The sequence below is a fragment of the Marmota flaviventris genome, chromosome 8 (assembly GCF_047511675.1).
Source record: "Marmota flaviventris isolate mMarFla1 chromosome 8, mMarFla1.hap1, whole genome shotgun sequence".
Taxonomy (NCBI): Eukaryota; Metazoa; Chordata; class Mammalia; order Rodentia; family Sciuridae; genus Marmota; species Marmota flaviventris.
Window position 1 is genome coordinate 65,747,239 of NC_092505.1, and position 21,414 is coordinate 65,768,652.

At 36.2% G+C, this 21,414-nt stretch overlaps 1 protein-coding gene across 2 annotated transcripts in view; it reads left to right on the top strand.

Annotated features, from left to right (window-relative positions):
* The window catches only part of Btla (B and T lymphocyte associated), a 31,804-nt gene extending 10,932 nt beyond the window's left edge, over positions 1-20,872 (top strand). The window contains exons 2-6 of one of the 2 annotated variants that reach the window (XM_027936046.2): positions 7,419-7,742; positions 12,728-12,760; positions 13,832-13,993; positions 15,629-15,675; positions 18,517-20,872. In XM_027936046.2, the coding sequence (XP_027791847.2) occupies positions 7,419-7,742; positions 12,728-12,760; positions 13,832-13,993; positions 15,629-15,675; positions 18,517-18,804 (854 nt within the window). In that variant the 3' untranslated portion in view covers positions 18,805-20,872. The remainder of the gene's footprint in view (positions 1-7,418; positions 7,743-12,727; positions 12,761-13,831; positions 13,994-15,628; positions 15,676-18,516) is intronic. The other variant, XM_027936047.2, reaches the window with a different exon arrangement.
* Positions 20,873-21,414: the final 542 nt, after the last annotated feature.

Sequence of the window (21,414 nt, forward strand, 5' to 3'; positions counted from 1 at the left end):
ACAGTTTAAATATCACCCACAAGTGGACATAAATCAGATCTTCCCACATACTTGCAAAATCTAGTTTTTCTTCAGTGGTTATGAATTAACCACTACAGGGTATTTTGATGTGCATATATTACCACCTCAATGCCTTTTGATTGAGCTCTTAAAGGACTTAGCTGTGTCTGTGTCTTAAGACAAAGGAACATTTAGAGCTATAAACAGGGGATTCTTCACTTCATCAAGCTTTCTTTTTAGTCTCAGGACACATCATGCTTTCTCACCTTCATACTTTCCTAAGGCTACTTACTTCTACAGAGATGGGTACCATAGGATCAAGGTCATGGTTAACTAGACAGAGGGCAAATGCTTCAACACAGAGGTAGTTGAAATAGAATGATGTGTGGCACGCTGAATAGCATGGGACCATTCTTTAGGGAGGCGGGGTGGTATTAATTGTGAAAATAGGAAAAGGACCAAGTATACCTGGAGGTGGGGTTGGGAGTGGGAGAAGGTTCATTTTCCTCCATGAGGCCTTCCTGATTGGCCTAGTCAGAAAGATTCCCTCCCTCTTAGGGATCTGAAAACTCTCAGAGATTATAATCATATTCAAAATAAATAAAAATCTAGCTGCACAATTGAAGAGCCACATAAGCAACTTTCGGTCTCATCTTTGCACTAGAAACCATCATTCCTAAATTGCCACAGGCGTATCTACGTTCCCACAGTCTATCTAGTATCTTACAGCACTAGTAATTCTGAACAACGTCAGGAGTTGAACACTGCTCCCGTAATATTTGGTCTAAGTTTTAAGTGATTAATGTGTTACTGTTGAGTGTTAATAATATGTATGCGATCTTCACATTAATGTGTTTATAGTTCTGACTCTCCAATAAATGTTACCTTCTACATGCAAGTTAACTCCAAGAACTTCCCACTTAGAGTTGGCCCTGGACACATACAAATTCAGCTACTTTTTTTCATTTCCAGAATAAATTTACAATATTCCGAATCACTCTCCAGTGCTCCAGGTCCATTCTAGAGTCACAGTGGCTGTGGTACTACATGTTCCTGCCTCTCAGCTGTCCTCTTTAAATGAACACCACAATGATTATAGAGATGAAGAAGCACAACAGAAGCTGTTTCATTTCTGTCACTATATGCAATTGTGTTGAATATTTATTGTGTTTGAAGTTTTAAAACAATAAAACAGAGCACAGAGTGTAGGTGTGATGTTTTTATTTGGTGACCTAGCTCATACATCAAATGTTTGATTAGTATCTTTACAATTGAAATGAACACTATTTAAAGGGCTTAATTGTTTTGAAACTACAGAATGAAGCAAGAAAAACACTTTGTATTAGTGGTAAAATTTAGCAGTTGCCTAAATTGTACTTTACAGAATTTCAGTTTCAATAAAGGTTCAATCATTAGTTTAATGAAATTCACCTATGAATTAGTGGACATTTATTTTGTACATTATTACCACAGCATGTAACTAAGGATCAAAGTTCAATCATTGCTCAAATAATTGAACAAATAGTTATGCATTTTTTAATTTTTTCTATTCTACTATTTTTCAAATATTTGCTAAACTTATTAGTTGTATATGTAAAATTCAATGCAAAAAATATTTATAGTTTGTATTTCTTTTCTGGCCATTATATTGTCTCATTTTATGATCATTTCTGAAAATACTTTTCCATGTAGAGGTAAAGGTTGTTCAAAATGAGTTGTGCTAGACTTCAGATGTGCTACATACTGTGATAATACCCCTGTGGTTTTCTTAAGAATTTTAAAAATAAGAGGCTTCCCAAATCTATAGTTACTTAAAAAGCAACTATTATATTTTATCAGATGAAAACCTAGAGGTGGTAGATACTTTTAACCTCACGCTGCATTTTAATTATTTTAGCATTAAAAATTCCCTATTACCAGATATGAATGTTTGAAAAAAACAGCAGAAACACTAACAGTAGTAACAAAAATTAACTGATAGTTGGCAGATAAGTCACAGCTCAAAGCAACTATGATTGTCTTTTCCCTTCAGAAAATGTTTTCCCCTTGAGGAAAGCTTTGTGTGTCTTGCGTGTATTAAGGTAGAGTTTCATAATTCAAGACAGACAAAAAAACTTGTCAACATACCTGTAGGTTCAATGGTGTTTTATTGAGATAAGATTCATATAGCATATTATTCACCACTTCAAAGTGTACAATTCAGTGGTTTTTAGTGTATTCAAAACATGGTGCACTTATCTCCACCATCTTATCCCAGAACATTTCCATCACCTCAGAGAAACCATACTGGTTAAGTTGTTCCCAGTTCCCTCCCTTTCCCCATCTTCTAGAGACCACTAATGTACTTTCTGTCTCCATGGATTGTCTGTCTGGAGTATTTAATAGAAATAGGATCATACAACATGTGATCTTTTGTATCTGGCTTATTTTACTTAACATAATATTTTCAAGGTTCATTTATGTTGTAGTATGAATAAATATTTCATTTCTTTTTATGGATGAATAATATTCCATTGTTTGGAAATACCACTTTTGTTTATACATTTATCAGTTGATGGACATTCAGGTTACTCCGTTTTTTTTTTTTTTTACTATTATGAATATAGTTACAATTAACGCTATTATACAAGACACTGTAGGTACACACATTGTTACTCCTATTGGGGTATACCTAAGAATAGAATTGCTGAGTCCTAGGATAACAATAATGCTTAGCTTTTTGAGGAACTACCAAACTGTTTTCCACACCAACTGCGTCATTTTGTATTTCGCTCAGCAGTGTATAAGCATTCAAATTTTTCCACATTCCCACAAACACCTGTTGTTTTCTGAAGTTTTATTATTATTACACTTATTCTAGGATGTGTAAATTGGTATCTCATTGTGACTTTCATTTGTACTTCTCTGGCAAATAATGATATTAAACAGCTTTTTTTTTTTTTTGGCACTTGGGATCGAACCCAGGCCACTTTACTATTGAGCTACATCTCCAATCCTTTTAGTTGTGAGACAGGGTCTTGCTAACTTGCTGAGGCTGGCCTTGAATCTGTGATCCTCCTGCCTCAGACTCCCAAGTCATTGAGATTACAGGCATGTACTATGGTGCCCAGGGTTGAACATCTTTTCATATATGTATTTGGCCATTTGTATATACCCTTAGGAGAAATATCTACTCAAACTCTTTGCCCTTTCTTTAATGGGTGATTTACCTTTTATTATGGAGCTGTGAGAGTTCTTTATACACTCTAACTCTTAGACTCTTACACATAAATAATTGCAAATATTTTCTCTCATTCTGTGAGTTTTGTTCCTTCCTTCCTTTTTTTTTTTTTTTTCCTGGAGATGGAACCCAAGGGCACTCTACCATGAAGCTACATCCCCAGTATTTATTTTTTTGAGACAGAGCTTCACTGATTTGCCTGGGTTGACCTCCTGCTTCCCAGTTGCTGGGATTACAGGAGTGCACCACTGCACCTAGCTTCCTTTTGGCTTCTTGATGGTGTCCTTGAAAACCTCAGGTCATTTTCTTTGATATAATAGCTTGTTTTATTGTGGTTTTTTTTTTTTTTTTTTTTTTGCTTATTACAAAAACATGTTCACTTAACCTTTTGACCATTAAGGTAAATTCAGGATACAGATCCGAGATTCTTTATCCCCTGAGAGCTTCCTAGGAAGAGCTAAGGAGCAGTCCTCCTTTGAGATCTGGCCACCCACATATCCTGAAAAATTAGAATTGTTACATTTGGTTCAGTGGATCCTTTTTGCCCTAGAAGCATTAGATTTAGTTTCTGAGAGATAGGAAGAGTAACATCTCGTTTATGCACAGAGGGAATATTCTTGATGATTTTTAATGCCTAGTTTCCAAGCATTCATCATCTATTCATTCTTTCATTCAAGAAAAATTCCTGTGCCTGTGGAATCAAAGTTCACACTGGGATTGTCAATGATCCTCATCCTGCTGATAAAAATATGCAGGAACCTCAATAATGTTTCTGTAAGCCCTTTGCAAGTTAGGGATGTAGCTAGGACTAACAGCTATCTCTTTTTTTCCACCTCCACCTGCTAATCAATTTTTTGCATTCCTCTCGAGCATAGAATCACAGGATGCTGAGACAAAAAGATGTGTTTAATTGTGCTACTAGCATGAGGTGACAATTCTTTGGATAATGGAAGGGTACTATGTTGCAATAGGGGTCAAAATTGCAGTTTAGAAGTGGTTTCACAGTCAATCACACATTGAGGGACGTGAAGTTGTATGTGTTTGTGTTAGGAGGTGATGGTGGTTAGTAACTTTCCTATTTTTGTAATTCAATCCTGTTCTTATTGTGAAGCAATTGAGTACTGTTGAAACTGGGTAGTTATCTCAACTTCACACAATGTTTTAACATTTGAAACAGGTGTGTTCAATGAATATTCTCATTTACAGCTATTTCCATGCCCTTTATAAATACCTCTCCCCCCAAATTAGGCACTGCATTTTCTCATGGTAGATAGGCAAAGTTTAAACTTCCCTACTTAATACTTATTCCATTTATTCTGAACCAACCAGTGGAATCCATGTCACTTTCAGAAAACTGCAATCCAGTTGTATGTCAGTTCCTTGAATGAACCATAAGATTTCTGGATGAAGAGCCTTTTTTTTTTTTTAATCCCCCATTGTCTCAGTCCTGAAATATCTTGCTGGTCTCTGCTCTGATTGTCAAAGGGCTGTTTATTTACTGAGGTTCAGCTCTCAGGTTCCATGAAGACTTGCCTCAAGAGCCCTAGCTGAGGTCACACCTGTGCATAGCCACGAAAAGTGGTCTGTATGTTTACACAGAGTTATTCTCCCACTCATCATGTATTTTTATTTCCCATTAGAAGCCAAATTCCAAAATGCAGGCATCACGTCTTATTTCTATACCCACCCCCCAAAATTAACATACTAGATCCCTCTAAACCTTGCTTTCAGCTCAAGTAAACTTTAAAAGAATAGTAGATAATAAGTATATTCTAGAAATGTGGCCTTGTCATTAGGTAATATTGTCTAATTAAACAGTAAACTTCTGAAAACAAAACGTCTTTGTAACCATCTGGATTTTTGCAATTCTGGTACAAAGTTATAGGCTCCATAAACTGTAATTAATTTACCCAAGAGAATGAAAAGGGGAAGTTAGGAAGCTATGATAGTCCATTAACGTTAGGGAGAGGAACAGACACCTGGTTTCACTTGGTCTTTCTGCCCCTGACCTCCTTGCTTTTTTGTCATAACTATAACCACATTTAGGCACTTCCTTTTGGTAAGTTATTTTACTCTTTCTCTTCAATTTTTGAAAATCTCATTTTTATGACTTACCTTTTTTGTTTGCTTTCATTTTTATTCTGAATTTTTGAAAGCCACTGACTTAGCAAGTATTAAAGTGAACTCATTTGTGCTCTCAACATAGTTATAAATAGTAAATTGGGTTCTTAAGTTTCTCTAAAGGTTCACTGTCTCAATCACAATTTCTGAAAACTTAATCAAATTTCAATTATAGTGAGCTGGAATTGATGAGATATGACCAGGAATTAGAGTGAAAGTTTTATTAGGTGTTAGGAAATAGCTAAAATGAGAATATTCATTTTATAAGGATATAGAAATAAAGCAGAATATTGTCCTATGTAGAGAGGCTTGTGGAACTTGGGGCCCAAAGCCGCTGGCTAGCTCAACGTCTGGTCTTCCCTGTGGTGGAGTCCTTAGCCCTCCTGGTCTTTAAAGAAGGCTTTTAGCTATAATCTCAGGTATGCTTATGTGTTTATAACCCATGATTCTGTGAATCTATTCAGAAGAATACTTGAAGATGTGTTAAAGAGATTAATGAATATGGATTAGACACATTGCTGAGAGAATAGTTCAAAACATAAAAGAATAGGCTAATAAAGAACTAGAAGATTGGAGGAAAAAGTATTTTAAATACTTTTAAGACCATGTGCTTAGCCTTATCTTTACTAGAAAAATAAAAATATATAAATTGCTTAACTCGACAGAAACTTTGCCTATTTTATTTTGTTTCACTACATCAAGAAGATAGAACCATAATAAAATATTCAGTGATTTATACACATATCATACATATATCAGTTACATGATGTAAATGATGTAAAAGTTTTTTTTTTAATTATTGTAAATGCATACCGTATCTCATGTCCCTTATGCATGGGACTCTGAGAATTAATAGTTAAAATTCTATTATTGATTAAGTCTTGTCATTATGAACATATTAGTCTGTATCATATAGCATGTTTTGTCCTCTGAAGTGAAAATGGAATTGGAAGAATTAGGTATAAAATGAGCTAAATTTTAGATCTTGATATATCTATTTTGTCTGCTTAGAAAAGATTTCTTTCTCATATAACTTGGTTCTCAGGTATTATTTTGAATATAGAGGTTACAGGGTAAATATATTTATGATAAGTTAATGATAACTTATTCAACAACATAGAAAACTTTAAAAATGTTTCTGGCTGCAGATTTTATATACACTTGACAATTGCTAGCTGGAGATTCATAGATTACATAGAAAAAAGGCCTATTTTCAGGGAAAAGCTCTTTCCCCCAAAGGGAGGCATGTTTGCAGTATGTTGGGCCAGCATGCAGAGATTCCCAGAGTTGGAGCCCTGCTCCTCCTTCCTGTTGGAGAATAAAAAGTTCTGGGTAACTAGGAACATCTTGTCTTCAGATGATTATTTTGAGTTGCACGTCTTCTACAAAGAAAACGGGGAAAAACTTGCAAGGCAGCATTAAGGCCATTGAAAAACTAAGAAATAAAATTCCTAATTTCAGGTATTTTAGGCATATGATTGTTTACAAAAATTCTTCTTCTTGGGGCTGGAGCTGTAGCTCAGTGGCAGAGCACTTGCCTAGCATGAGTGAGGCTCTGGGTTCAATCCTCATCACTACATAAAAAAAATAAACAAATGAAATAAAGGCAGTCTGTCCATCTACAACTATAACAAACTTTTAAAAAATTCTTCTTCATTTAATGGTTTAAGAGTTGCTCAAGAAGTAATACAGACTAATGGCTAATGAGTTCTAGAACAAGAAACTACAGTATGACTTTAAATCTTAATTCTCTGAATTTTTAGCATGTTACTATAGACAAGTTCTTTATCACCTCAGTCTCCTCATTTGTAAAACATATATACTAATATATAGTATTTTTGTTGTGAAGATGAAATGATTTTCTGTAAATCCAGTATTAAAAATATTAAATAAAGATCTTTGTTATGTGACTATTATATACAAGACACTGGGCTAGTGAGGGTCAGTTCCTTGGATATATTACCTAGAAAAATGATATAATTAAGCTTGAGAAATTTTTGGTAGAAATGGTGGAAGTGGCATATATATGGTGGTTGAGAAGAACAGATTTGATTTTAATTCTGTCTTTATCTTTTAGGGGAGGAGTCATGTAAAGAACAACTTTCCGTGAAGAGACATTCAGCATACCATGCCCCGGCAGGAAGTTCCTTTAAAATGGAATGCCCTGTCAAATACTGTGCTAAGAGACCCAATATGACTTGGTGCAAATTCAATGGAACACAGTGTTTCCAACTTGGAGATAGACTTCAGCCACACACAAGTTGGGAAGAAAGGCAGAATATTTCAGTATTTTTTCTACATTTTGAACCAGTGCTTCCTAGCGACAATGGCTCATATAGCTGTCATGCGCATTTTCAGTCTTTTGTCTCTCCAAGTCATTCAATAACCCTTTATGTGACAGGTGAGTTCTCAACCCCCAGACCATCTAATGTTTTTCTCATCATATTTCCAGGCAACTGAAGATCCGGGTTTTCTTAAGTGAGTAGGTTAGAAACTGAACGCCTGCATCACCTCAGAAGTCTGCCACACCTCACAGAGTGTGAGATCCAGGAGTGCATGGGTGTCTGCATGTATGTGGGTGTGTGCGTGTGAAGTGAGTTGGGGAAGAGTAAGAAAAGTACAATGAAAGTTTTTGTTTTTGCACTTATGGATTATATCATTTACTTGGTAAGTCCAGAAGTAGATTATTGAAACAGTGAAAAAAAAAATGTCAAGGTGAATACCAGTGATTACAGATAGTTCTTTATTGTTTGTCCTTGCTTTCTTTTTCTTTTCTTTTTTTTCTTCCATTTTTCTGTTTTTGACTTTGTCGATTATAATTAATGCAAGTTATATTTGTGGTGCTCCGATAAATACACACTTATTAATGTTCACAGGGCAAACCGACACAAGTAGCTTGACTCTGATGAGTTTTGGGGACTGTGCAGGGCTTCAGCTGACTCCCCACTTCCTCCCCAGAGGCCTTTAAATAGCTGTAACAGCTGAGGGAGAACAGGTGAAGATTAAGCTGTGGAAAACCCAACTGAACAAAGCAGAGGGAAAAAAAATATATATATAGGGAGGAGGAAAGGAGAGTAAAATTATTTTTGATTTGTGAAAATCCCACAGAAAACAGCTTATCCAGTGGTGGGAGATGGAATTCTTGTCCCCTAAGATCAGGAACAAAACAAGGATGCCTGCTTCTGCCATTTCCATTCAACAGTGAACTGGGAGTTTGAGCCAGAACAATTTAGCAAGAATGAAAAATAAAAGGCATCTAAATTTGAATGGAAGAAGTAAAACAGTCTGTTCAAAGACAGCATGACCTTTTATACAGATAAATGCTATAAAATTCATAAAAAAGTATTAAGATTAACACTCAAATTTAGCAAATTTATAGGATACAGGATGAACATATAAAAATCAGTGGTATTTCTATAACAACAGTAAAGAATAATCTGAAAAGGAAATTAAGGGGAAATTTTTCATTTATAATAACATCAAAAAGTAAAACACTTAGAAATAAATTTAATCAAGGAGGTAAAAGTCTTGCAAACTGAGCAAAAAAAGTCTGACTAAAATAAATTTAAGATGTAAATAAGTGTAAACACCTCCCATCATCATGGTTTAGAAGAATCACTGTTGTAAAAATTATAATATTCCCCAAGATGGTCTAGAGAGTCAGTGTAATCCCGTTCAAAATCCCAACAGCTGTTTTTTCCTATGAATTTTTAGAATCAGATTTTCATAGGAAATTGTGATAGACCTGGAATAGCCAAAACAATCTTGAAAAGTAGCAAAGCAGGAGGCATCACATACCTGATCTCAAGACATACCACAGAGACACAGTAACAAAGAAAGACAGCATGCTACTGATCAAACAGGCACAAAGATCAGTGGAGCAGACCAGAGGACCCAAACACATCTTCAGCCAACTGATTTTATTTTATTTTTTTGGTACCAGGGATTGAACTCAGGGGCACTAGCCACTGAGCCACATCCCCAGTCCTGTTTTGTATTTTGTTTAGAGTCAGGGTCTCACTGAGTTGCTTAGTACCTCATTTTTGCTGAGGCTGGCTTTGAACTTGAGATCCTCCTGCTTCAGCTTCCCTAGCCATTGAGATTACAGTCACTGCATCCAGCCCAGTCAACTAATTTTTGATAAAGGTGCCAAAAAAATACATTACAGGAAGGACAGCCTCTTTACCAGATGGTGCTGGAAAAACTGGATATTCACATGTTGAAAATTGAAACTTGACTCCTATCTCACCCTGTACAGAAATTAACTCAAAATGAGTCAAAGACCTTAATCTAAGTCCTGAATCTTAAAAACTACTAGAAGAGAACATAGGAGAAACCCTTAAGATATTGGTCCCTAGCATGCAAGAAGCCCCAGGTTTGATCCCCAACACTGAACACCACCCAATAAAAAAACACAAATGAATGATTTGTTTGACACAATTGTATACACACAAGCAAAAGAATAAATTAAAACCCTTTACCTCACACAAAATTTAAAAATGGATCAGATATTTAAATATAAGAGCTAAAATTATGAAAACTAAATTTATATAAAACTATAAATATGTATATAAAACTGTAAACCTTCCTGATCTTGGATGTGGTAATAGTTTTCTAGATAAAATTACAAAAAAAGTAGACAAAAAATTAGATAAGTTTGGCTTCATAAAACCTGAAAACTTTTTCTGCATCTAAGGATACTTTCAAAAGAGTAAAAATTCAAACCACAGAATATGAGAAAATATTTGCAAATTATATGTCTGATAGGAGATGTTTGCCTAGAATGTATAAGAACTACTACAAGCCAACTATAAACAGATAAGCAAGGACTTGAGTAGACATGTTATCAAAGAATTTTGTATACAAAATGGCCAATAAGCATGTGAGAAAAAGCTCAATATCATTTCATCTTTAGGAACATGCAAATCAAAACCACCATGAGATACCATGGCATACCCACTAGAATGACAAGAATTAAAAAAAAAAAAAAAAACAAGTGTTGGCAAGGGTGTGGAGAAGTGGAACCACTTTTACCTTGCTTGTGGTGGTAATATAAATTGGCACAGCTAATTTGGAAAACAGTCTAGCAGTTCTTCAGAAAGATAACCTAGTTACCACATTACCAAGCAATTGTGTGGCTAGGTAAATACCCAAGTGGAATTAAATATATGTCACAAAAAACTTTCACATGAACATTTATAAGCAGCTATTCACAATACCGGAGGTGGAAACAACCTAAATGCTCACCACCTGATGAATGGAAATGTGGCATATCTACACAAATGGATATTATTGATCTCTAAAAAGGAATGAGTACCGATACATGCTGCAACCTGGATAAACTTCAGAAACGTTCTGCTAAGGAAAAGAAGTCAGACCCAAAAGCATTTCCTGTTAAACTCTGTGCCCCAAGGGGTTTTATTAGTTTTATACTGGAAATTAAAAGTGTGGAGGTGAGGCCCGCGAGACCCAAAGAGTTAAATTGAAGACAGGAAGGGGCTGGTTTCTTTTGGAGGATTTCTACCCTCCCAGTTTTGTCTCTTCCCTGCTCCTCCCTTCCTTATTGCTCTCTTTCATTTCACTTGGTCAATCAAGGCTTCTGGTCCACACCAGGTATTCCCCACCACTTGGCTTTGGACTTCTGCTCCTGTTTGTCAAGAGAATCTTCTGCTCTGTGATGTGTTCTCTTTACAGCTTCTAAGAGCATCTCAGACCTTCATTATTTTCCTTCTAAATGACTCCAATTAATGGTACTATTGGACTTCTTGTCCTTAGTGTTTCCCATTTTGGTCATTTTGGCCCAAAATCTCCCTAAAATACTTAATACACCTGATACATTTCTTGTCCCCTGGAGAGCATCCTCAGTGCTCGCAGAATTGGGCTTATGTTTGTTCACCGTCACTCAAGGTCTTCCTCAGCTCATCCCTACCTTTGTGGATTGTTTCTGGATTCCACGCAGAACCTCTCCACTCAGCCCAGCTGCCCCACTTGCCATGGCTCTACACTTACCATGAACCCTCTTATGCCATTGTCACCGCTCACAGGGCATTCATTCACCTATCTTTACCTATCAAAGCTTCAGCCCACCATTCAGTTCCAGCTCATTACCTAAGTTTTCAAGGAAGCCTTCCACGATTGCTTTAGGGGATGCAATTTCTCTTTTCTACCAATTCTTATGCAATTTAAGCCTCTGTGTCTCTCTCTCTCTCTCTCTCTCTTTTTTTTTTTTTTTTACATATTTTCTTTCACAATAGTAATGTATGGAAATGCTCTCAAGTTCCATGAGAGAGTATAATGTCCTGGAAGGTAGAAATTGTGTCATATTTCTTTGGGTTATCTGATTCCTTCACAAAAGTCAAATAAATTATTTTGAAATTATTTTAATTTAAACTGAGTGTGAATTCTACTTTAATGAAATGGTGAAAACAAAGGTAATAGGGCAAGGGTTAAGAAAATTTTTTTCCTTTTGAAAATGAGAGGACTCAATAAAGTAAATATGAAGTGAGGGAAAAATGTACCCTGGAATTATGTTTAAGAACTATGCTTTAATAAATACATTTTGGAGGTATGACAAAACTATTTAATTGTTCCCCCTTGAAATATCTTTCTGAAGGGTTATTGGGCATTTTCTTGTTTTTGTGTCTGACTCTCCTTTTCTGTTTATGTTCAGAGTGGGTTCATGTAAGAACAGGCGGGTGACAAAGTGGGGAATTGGATTCTCTTGGGAAAGCAGTATTCTCCCAAAATGAAGAAAAGCAACTTTGTAAAGCAAAGCAAAGTCCCAAGAGGAAAGTTGATTGAGCTGGGAAACAGTCAGGGGAACATACATTGGTCTAGAAGTCTGTTCTCCTCAGACTGTCCCTGGTCAGTCCTGATGAGAAACTTCAAAAATGCAGGGTGATTATTATCTGAGAAAGAAAGTGGTGTGGAGTGAGACTGAAGAGAGTGAAAGGCACAGTCTTTGTTTCAGAATGAGCACCCAGAATGTCTCCCAAAGCATCCTTTCCTTATGGCCTTCCATACTCAACTTGGAGCAGTTGCTGGTGTGTCTTGTTATTGCAGGTTCTAGAGGTGCTACATGGGCTGTTCTGTATCCATATACCTAAGGAATGTGGAAGAGGGAATCAAAGCAGACAGATGAGTGTCACCTTGTATTTGCGGAGTTTTTCTTTGAGTCTGAAACTAACTTAGGAATTTACTTTATTTCATGATTTTATAGTGATGATACATGAATCATGCAAACTGGCCTTGAAGTGGATCATTGGATTCTCTGTTAGTATGCAATTACCAGAGTCTTCTCCAAAGTTAGCTTTGATTTTAGACATCCCTGAGAATATACTCATTGTTTTCTCAATTTCAATTCTTCATCCTATTTCTGTATTTCAGAACAGACCAGAAATAATTCAGAACCTCAAATAAGTAAGTATAAAACTAATCAAAAAAAATTAACAAGTTTGTGTGATGGGTGGAAAAATAATAGAAGTTGGGTCTTCTTAGTCTAGTGGATTTGTTTGTATTAGATTATCTGTTGTTTGTTATCCAAATCCCTCCCAGAGACAGCCGTCTCCCACTCCTGCAATGACTTGGCTGCCTGCCCAATTTCAACAGCAGCTGCAGCAGGAACAGTGCTACATTTGTTTCCACTCTTCTGAATTACCAAACTATAGAACATATAGTCTACTATATGTCCACCCGCAGTAAGGTGAAGAGGTGTCTTATGTAATATAGGGTGTTTAGCCTGTGCTCATTATATGCCAGTCCCATTCCAACTTTGTCACAACCGGAAACATTTCCAGACATTGCCACTTGTGTCCTGGGGGAGAAATTGTCCTGCTTGAGAATCACTACTGTGTGTGACCCATTCCAATGTATTCTGTTGTGCTCTGCTTCATTTTCCAGAAATGATATTTGTGATCTACTAAATTGTTTTATAATCTGCTAACAAGTTTCAAACTACCCTGGACAAGTAGCCTTAATGTTTGTTAACACCTATAAATAATAATGAGCATCAGCTATATGCCATGCAAAGCATATTTGAGGAAGCCAAAAGTATTCGGTATTTGGAGATAACAGTGAGTTATGAGACAAAGAAAAGGCACTGTGTTGAAGGGAAGTGAATTTAGTATCTGAAACATGTTGGTTCACTGGCTGTCTTATTTGGGGGTAACTCCTGGAATTATTATTATTATACTCAAGTCACAGAATTGAATAAAGCTAAAGCCTTCTTTAATTTCCTTAAATAGTGCATATGAATGGAAACTTTGATACTGTAAAGGGAAGGGCTTGGTGAAATACTTTCTGAGAGCTGTTATGAAGATTGTTCTACAGAAGATTAACCCTAGCAGAATAAAAAAAAAAATGCAAAAGATTAAGCCAAGTACTGAGGCCTATTTTTTTAGGAGAGACCTCCGGAGGAGAAATAGAAGCATCTGATGATGCAGAGGTATGTTGCTGAACCTAATATAGCTCTGACTTCCTAAATGTCTTTAGCACTGACTAACATTCCAGATGCACCAACTGCCTCAGGATCACCCTCCAAGGAAGAGGTGGCAGACAAGCCGTGGCTCCTCTACAGTCTGCTTCCTGTGGGAGGATTGTCTCTCCTCATCATTGCCTGTTTCTGCTTGTTCTGCTACCTAAAAAGGCATCAAGGTGGGTTCCATTTTCCTTCTGCCCCTCTGTATCACACATCTGGGGTTCTGTTTTCCAGGATGATAGATTTTCCATTGGTTCCTGTTTTTGTTTTCTTTTTTTTCCTGATCTATGATAAACCATGGAGAAGGAGTTCCTGGGGGGACTCCTCATATTTTCACCAAAAAGCCAAGTGGGTCCATTTGGGCTCCCTCTTGTCATAGTGAGGCACCTGCATTACAGAAAAGTGCACAGCCCAGGAGTGTGGCCAGAAAGCCATGTTGCTGAGACATTCTCTATTGGCATCAGTCTTATGCTCATATGAGAAAGAATTCTTCTAAACTTTGAGTTGAAAGTGGGGTTGAAATAATTTCTCAGTGAACAAGTCTGCGTTGAGTTGTTTTGTCTCATCTTTTTACACCTATAATGCATCATCCCAGTCACACAGTCTTGTCTAAAGAACCATTATCCTCGGCAGGAATTCATATGTGTGTCCTTTCTATTGCCATCAAGAACACACAACTGAATTGATTGCACTCAGTCCTCACTCAAAAATAATGTGTTTGAAAAATGTGGGTTTGGTGAAAATGGGAGAGGTGTGGTGTTTTGAGAACAATTCCTTTCTACTTTTGAAAACATTCTGTCAGGGTCACCACCAAATACTTAAACCCAGTAAGAGAGGAATGCATTGAGAATTCTGATTAACTCTGATCTTGTCACCTCAGTTTTCTCTTTTTTTTTTCTTTTCCTTCCATGTCTCCCCATTCATTTTCCTACAACATCAGCTATAGTGTAGGTATAGAAACTAAGCCAGACAGACCACCCCTGATTCCATTGCCACAAAAGAAAGATTTATCTGGTTGAAGTGCTTCCAGTGAGGAATTCTGAAGCCCAGAACCTTCTTACAATTCTGAGGAATCTTCTGTAATCCCACCTTTGCATCTGCAACTCCATAGATATTTCCTTGTCTCTCTGTATATTCCATCATTTTTCTTGAGGCTACTATAACTTCTCTCAGAACTTCAGAAAAAAGAGGAAGGCATAATTTTTTAAAATTCATTTATCAGTTTATTTTTATTATTTGCAGTATTGGGGATTGAACCCAGGGTGTCACTCTACTGGGAGATACATCCTCAGCCCATTTACTATGTTTAATTTTATTTGAGACAAGGTCTCACTAGGTTCTCCAGACTGACTTTGTGATCCTCCTATATCAGACTCCCGAGTAGCTGGAATTACAGACAGGTGTGGGACAAATCTTTTGATTTGCCACATCAAAGTGAACTGAGTAACAGGAGATACTGGCTATGCAGGTGACAGGACAGGAGCATTTCTGGGATTGCATATGGGATATACTCCGAGCAAGGGCTTCCAACCTTTTCAAAGTGAAGTTGCTAGATCCTGCCCCTTTCTCTTGGATATGCCATAGGCCATGTGGTGTCAGGAGGGCTGGAAGGGAAATGGGTAATGTGAATTCTCATCCACTGGGTCCTGTACAGCATGCTAGCCAAGGCGAATATACAAGCCCAAACATATGACATCATTGCTAGTATGCAACAGGGTGGGTGTGGGGGGAGGTGGTTTACCTCTGCTTTCTTTCCTCCTTTTGATTAATCTTTTTTTTTTTTTTTTTTTTTTTTTACTTTTATCTTCCAGGGAAACAAAAGAAGCCTTCTGATATAGAAGGAAGGGAAATTAACCTGGTATGTTTAATGTATCTGTTATGATAAATGTGACTTGTATTATGTCATCTTTTTTCAATAAGTTTGCATAACACCAAGGGCCACCCACTTTTTTTTTCAATACATCAAAGACTCTTTGGGAATAACAAGTCTCATAATAAGTGTTTCTTTGATATGGAAGCAGTCCAGAATAGAAACAAGAAAGTCAGAGACGGACCCACATAACTTTGGCTCAGCTCTGGTCTATTATGTGGCTTTGGGCTCTTCATTCATTCTTACAAAAACACCTTGAAGTCTTTCTGGAAGAGAGTAGAGAGTTAATGAAAAAATGAACCCATAAATAACCATAATTCTAGGTTAATTATCACAATAAATTATAACTGCATTATAATAACTAGATTTTTTTCATAAACATACCAGTAGGTAAAGAGGCATGATTCCAGGCTAAATGATTATGCCAAAGTCCATGGTCAGGTGTGTGGGCTCATTAAGGAAAGGAAGAGAGAGCCAGACAAAGTAAAGGGCTTTTGGAAAGCAATTGTTCCTGGAAGATTTGGAGAATAAATTTAGGTCTTTCTTTTGGATCCAAAATTGTGAAGATATTGGAACGAAAGAGAGAATGCAAGATAAAGTAATGTATTTGTGGGGAAAAAAAATGAAGCTCCTTAATTAAAATAGGCATAAATGAGGTATTTGATGTGTATGTGTGTGTGTGTGTGTGTGTGTGTGTGTGTGTATTTCAGTAAGGAAAATTAGAGACAAATAAGCAGTAAGCATCTTGAAAGTTCCAGAAATGCCAGAGACAGATACAACCAATAATTCTACATGTAATATTAAATAGTATTCAACATTTCCCACCTAAGCTGTCAAATTTTATTGTATTTTCCCCCTATTTTTATTCCATTATAATTACACATAATGATGGGGTTCATTATTATGCATTTGTTCTTGTGCACGATAAAACAATATAACAATATCATTTGGTCAATATTATTTCCTAGTTTCCTCTGCCCCTTTTTCCTCCCCCTAGTCCCTTTTCTCTATTCTACTGATGTCACTTCCATGTTCATGAGATCCCCTCCCCTCCCCTTTCTTTTCCTTTTTCCTCCCTAGCCTCCATATGCAAGAGAAAACATATAATCTTGATATTATGAGTTTGGTTTATTTTGCTTAACATAATGTTCTCAAGTTCCATGCATTTTCCTGCAAATTGGATAATTTCATTCTTTTTTATGGCTGAATTTTATGGAGAATCAAATGCATTCACCTTGATAAACTTGTATTAAGTTTTTAATAAGCACTAGTAGGCACTATGTTTGGTGCTAAAGCTTTATTTTCTCAAATAGGGAAAGGTTCTTAAATATTATTTCCTATATTTCTAAGTAAACAACAAGAAAAATACAGCATTCTGTCATAGTCAGGCCTGAAACTATTTAAAATAATAATCTAAATAATATACCATGCAAGGAAAACCCAGACTCATTAGAATGTGGTCATATTTTTTCCTGTGTAAGCTGGTGTTAATTATGACTTGAAGTTGAATTTAAAAGGGGGAACACATAGTTCAGCATTCTTTGCAGGTGAAAACTTGAACAAACCTGGTGAGGGGAATTGACTCAAATCAGAGCAGTTACAAAGTTTGCAAGTCCATTGCCATACCAAGGAAAGACCGGTAACTCTGGACTCTTTGAAGGCCCATTGGATATTTACAAAGTACCAAAGATTACTTAATTTTCAGTTTTTGTGGCAATGTGCAGCAACTTATCCGTATCAACAACCTCTAAGGTATGAAAGAATTTTTACCTTCTCTTTGTTCATTCTATAGCAATTTTGACTTTATCAGTACATATAAAAAACTGATGATATTCTGGATTTATTCCAAAATGGTCCTTAGCATAAAAGTGATTATACACTTAAAAGTCGAATGCTATGGTATGTGCATTTTAACATTTTTTTTTGGGGGGGGGGTGGGTAGCATTAGCAGGAATTGAACCCCAAGCACTTAATCACTGAACCACATCCCCAGCCCTTTTTATATTTTATTTTGAAACAGGGTCTTGCCAAGTTGCTTAGGGCCTTACTAAGTTGCTGTGCTGGCTTTGAACTTGAGATCTGCTTCAGAACTTCCAAGCTGTTGGGATTACAGGCATGCACCACTGTGCCCAGCTCAATATGCATTTTTAAAAGCATATTATAAACCATAATGTGCCATAAGTATGTAAGTGGGATTGCTGCTTCTGTCTTTATCAACTCTTTCCACCACATCATGGGGCGAGATCTTTGTGGCACTGATTGTATAAGAACTTTCTTGTGATAGAAATAACAACTGGAATAATATTTCAGAACTTTATCTAAACTTTATCCCTCTAAAACTGACATCAATTTTCCAACTCCAGGTCTCAGATCATAATAATTTATCTTGGATATCTCATAATATTTATTCTTTTGGCCCCCATCAGGAGGTCACTATTCTGCTTTATTTATGAATCTTTTTATTCTATACTACATTAATACTTCCCATTGGATTATGAAATACCTGAAGTTTTCATGAGTCAGTTTATGTTTTTCCCATTAATTTGGGCTAAACTTTTATGTTGAATGGAATTGAAAGTGTTCTATGATTTCAAAAGTGACCCATAATAAAGCACCAAATAACCACTTGGGAGGAACATAATAGTCCTCAAAATTTATCCCTTAAGAACCAAGAATTTGCCAAAAGTGTAGATATTATCAGCCTATGTGAGGAAAAGTAGATTATTTCTCTCAAGGAAGATGACACCATTTAGCCTTTTGCTCACAGTTTGCTAATGAGGGCATATTATCATTCAGTGGTGCACCTTTTTTTTTTTTTTTCTCTTTTAGGTGGATGTCTCTCAGCCCTTGAGGAGTGAACAAGCTGAAGTGAGCATCAGAGAAAATTCCCAAACTCTGCCATCCCAAACTCAAATTTACGATAACGACTCCTTGTTCAGGATAAGAGAAGGCTCTGAAGTTTATTCTAACCCATCCCTGGATGAAAACAAACAGGGCATCGTTTATGCTTCCCTGAATCATTCTATCATTGGTATGAACCTAAGACAAGCAAGACCAGTGCAAGAAGCACCAACAGAATATGCTTCAGTATGTGTGCGGAGTCAAAGCCGGTCCTGATACCAACCAGCCAAATGATGGGCCTGTCACCTCGTCTGGCCCCAAGAATTTGCCAAATATTCATCAACTTGGGAAATTTCACTTCAAGGTGGTTTATGGTGGTGCTTGTGTCTTAATGGTCCATAGAACATATGATCAGAATTCCTCCTGATAACTTCTTTGGGAGAATTTTATATTATAGCCTTGAACAACAAAATCTTCTCTCCAAAACTGTTTCATATTGTTAATAGCACAATAGTAGAACATTTAAACTCAGCTATATTTTACCCAATATATAAACTCAATATTTCCTTTGAGGCTATCAGAGAGACTTGTGGAGAAGAGAGGTTTGTATTATCTGGATCAATTCACTACACACTCTTGAAAAGGAAAGAATGTGCTAATTTGAGTAACTATAAATATAGTCACTGTGTGTTACCAGTCAATATTCTGTAATTAGAAATTTTTATTTGTCAATCTAAAGCTATTGTTTCTTACATATAAAGGAGAAATAAAATTTTAGACTTGACATAAGCAAAGAATGGAAAGAATAGGTGCAATACAGGTATATAATATACCAGCTGGATGTGGGGTAGATATTCTCTATGCCTGGCAAGCAAACGCTTAAATCTACCCTGTTGGATTGTGAAGCAAATATATAGGTATTTATGGAGCAATCAATGTATAGTATTTTATGAGCAGGACAGTGACTTGGTGTTTGGGTCATGTGGTATCAGGTATGTGAATGTGACATAATGCTGCTGATTTAATGTACTCGTGGGCATCTGAATAGACCTAAAAAGCAATGACAACAGGTATTATCAGGCAAGTACCGACTGAACTTTTAACCCTCTCATTCTTGACCTGACAATAATAAAAGGATAAGTAATGGAATGGAAGGTTAGAATAACAAGTTGGTCTGTAGGGGTCGACATACTTTCATTAACATCTATAACTTGGCTGTTTTTAGGAAGGAAACAGGGCAAATCATATGCTTTGAAGCATTACAGTTTGACAACCATTTGTTAAAAATACTGAGATTGCAGCCAATTAGGAGGATTTCAGATTTCAGATTTTTAGAATTTCTGGAATACTTGAGTCTAATTATTTAAGCAGTAGCCTGCAACTTGATTCAACAGTTGAGATTAGTGTTCTTGGGCGCTGCTACTAAATAATGCAGAAGTCCTGGTACAAAGTGGATGGCAAACATTAGGATCCACTTGAACAAACATGTGAGCTGCTGAACAAATGAATGTGGTCTGTGTGTGTGCGTGCGTGCATGTGTGTGTTTTACTGTAGAGAGAGGCAGGTGACTTACGGAAATAGTGCAAAAGAAACTGATCAAATCGGCTTTCCATTTTTAGTTTGCTGATGAAACACCGAATACTAGAACGAGTTATTAAATAAAATAATCCATACAAAATTATGACAGTGGGAGTGTGAGTAGAGAACACACACAAAGACAAACATGAGGTTTTATGATGAAGCTTTTTTTACACAATGCTCATGTTAATTTTAGTTCTGTGGATTTGGGTTTTGGAGTCAACATTATTTAGCCAGTTTGATAACATTACATATCTAGAATTTTAAGCAACCAATTCTAGGTAGGTTCTTTTCACCAAGCTACATTTGTGAGCAATTTATGTGAAAAAGAATAGCGACTAGTTGTGATCTTAAAAATAGAAACCGGAAGCATGGGAGGATGCATGCAGCTGCCTTCTTATCAGATGAACACACAGAGTTGAACAGTTCTTTCATAAATTCCCTCCAATTTAAAAACAAGTATATTTCCATCACTGCATTTAAAATATTCTTAATACATCTTACAATCAAAGATAATGTTGGGAGTGACTTCATCTCTATCAATGATTTATTCTTATATTTGTACCATGCTTGTCAAAATCATAATTCATTTATGCTTCTATTCCTTCTTAATAAAAAATATCAGAGAGATATATATAATAAATCTATTTTAGTATTGTTCCATGATTATTTCATTAATTTATACATAGTATATAATTTAATGATTTCCTGTGAATTCTAAGCTTGTTGATTGTTCCGAATAAGAAAATAAAGTTATTAAAACTTACTTGAAATCAATTTGATGTTTATTTTTGTAACAAAAATGTATAGATACAAAATGGAAGTGATTCTTAAATTTCATGCACATCAAACAGCCTGAAGAATTTGTTAACCTACAGATCACCAACTCCTGACACTAAGAAATTCTGATTTGGGAGGTCTAAGACATGGCTGTATGATCTTCATCCTTAAGATATGCCCTGGGTAGTTTTGACATGTTTTCCAAAGTCCATGATTTGAGAAAATGTGAAGTAGAGGCTAGGTTGGTTATGTCATTTACTTGAATTGTTTTGTGCACCAACCAAGATTGTCTAGACCAGAAGGGATGAGAGTAAAAGAGAGACTGACTGAGACTTAAAGACTAATTTTAGTTTCATCAAAACTAAGCAGAAAGCACAGGGATTTTTTCATTTGCTCCTTCTCCACCCCACAACACACACAGACTCCCTTCTCATTAATATCCTTCTCTGCTTCACTGCCATGGTATATTTGTTAAAACTGAACAAATACTGAGATATCACTATCAACCAAAGTCTCTAGTTAGCCTTA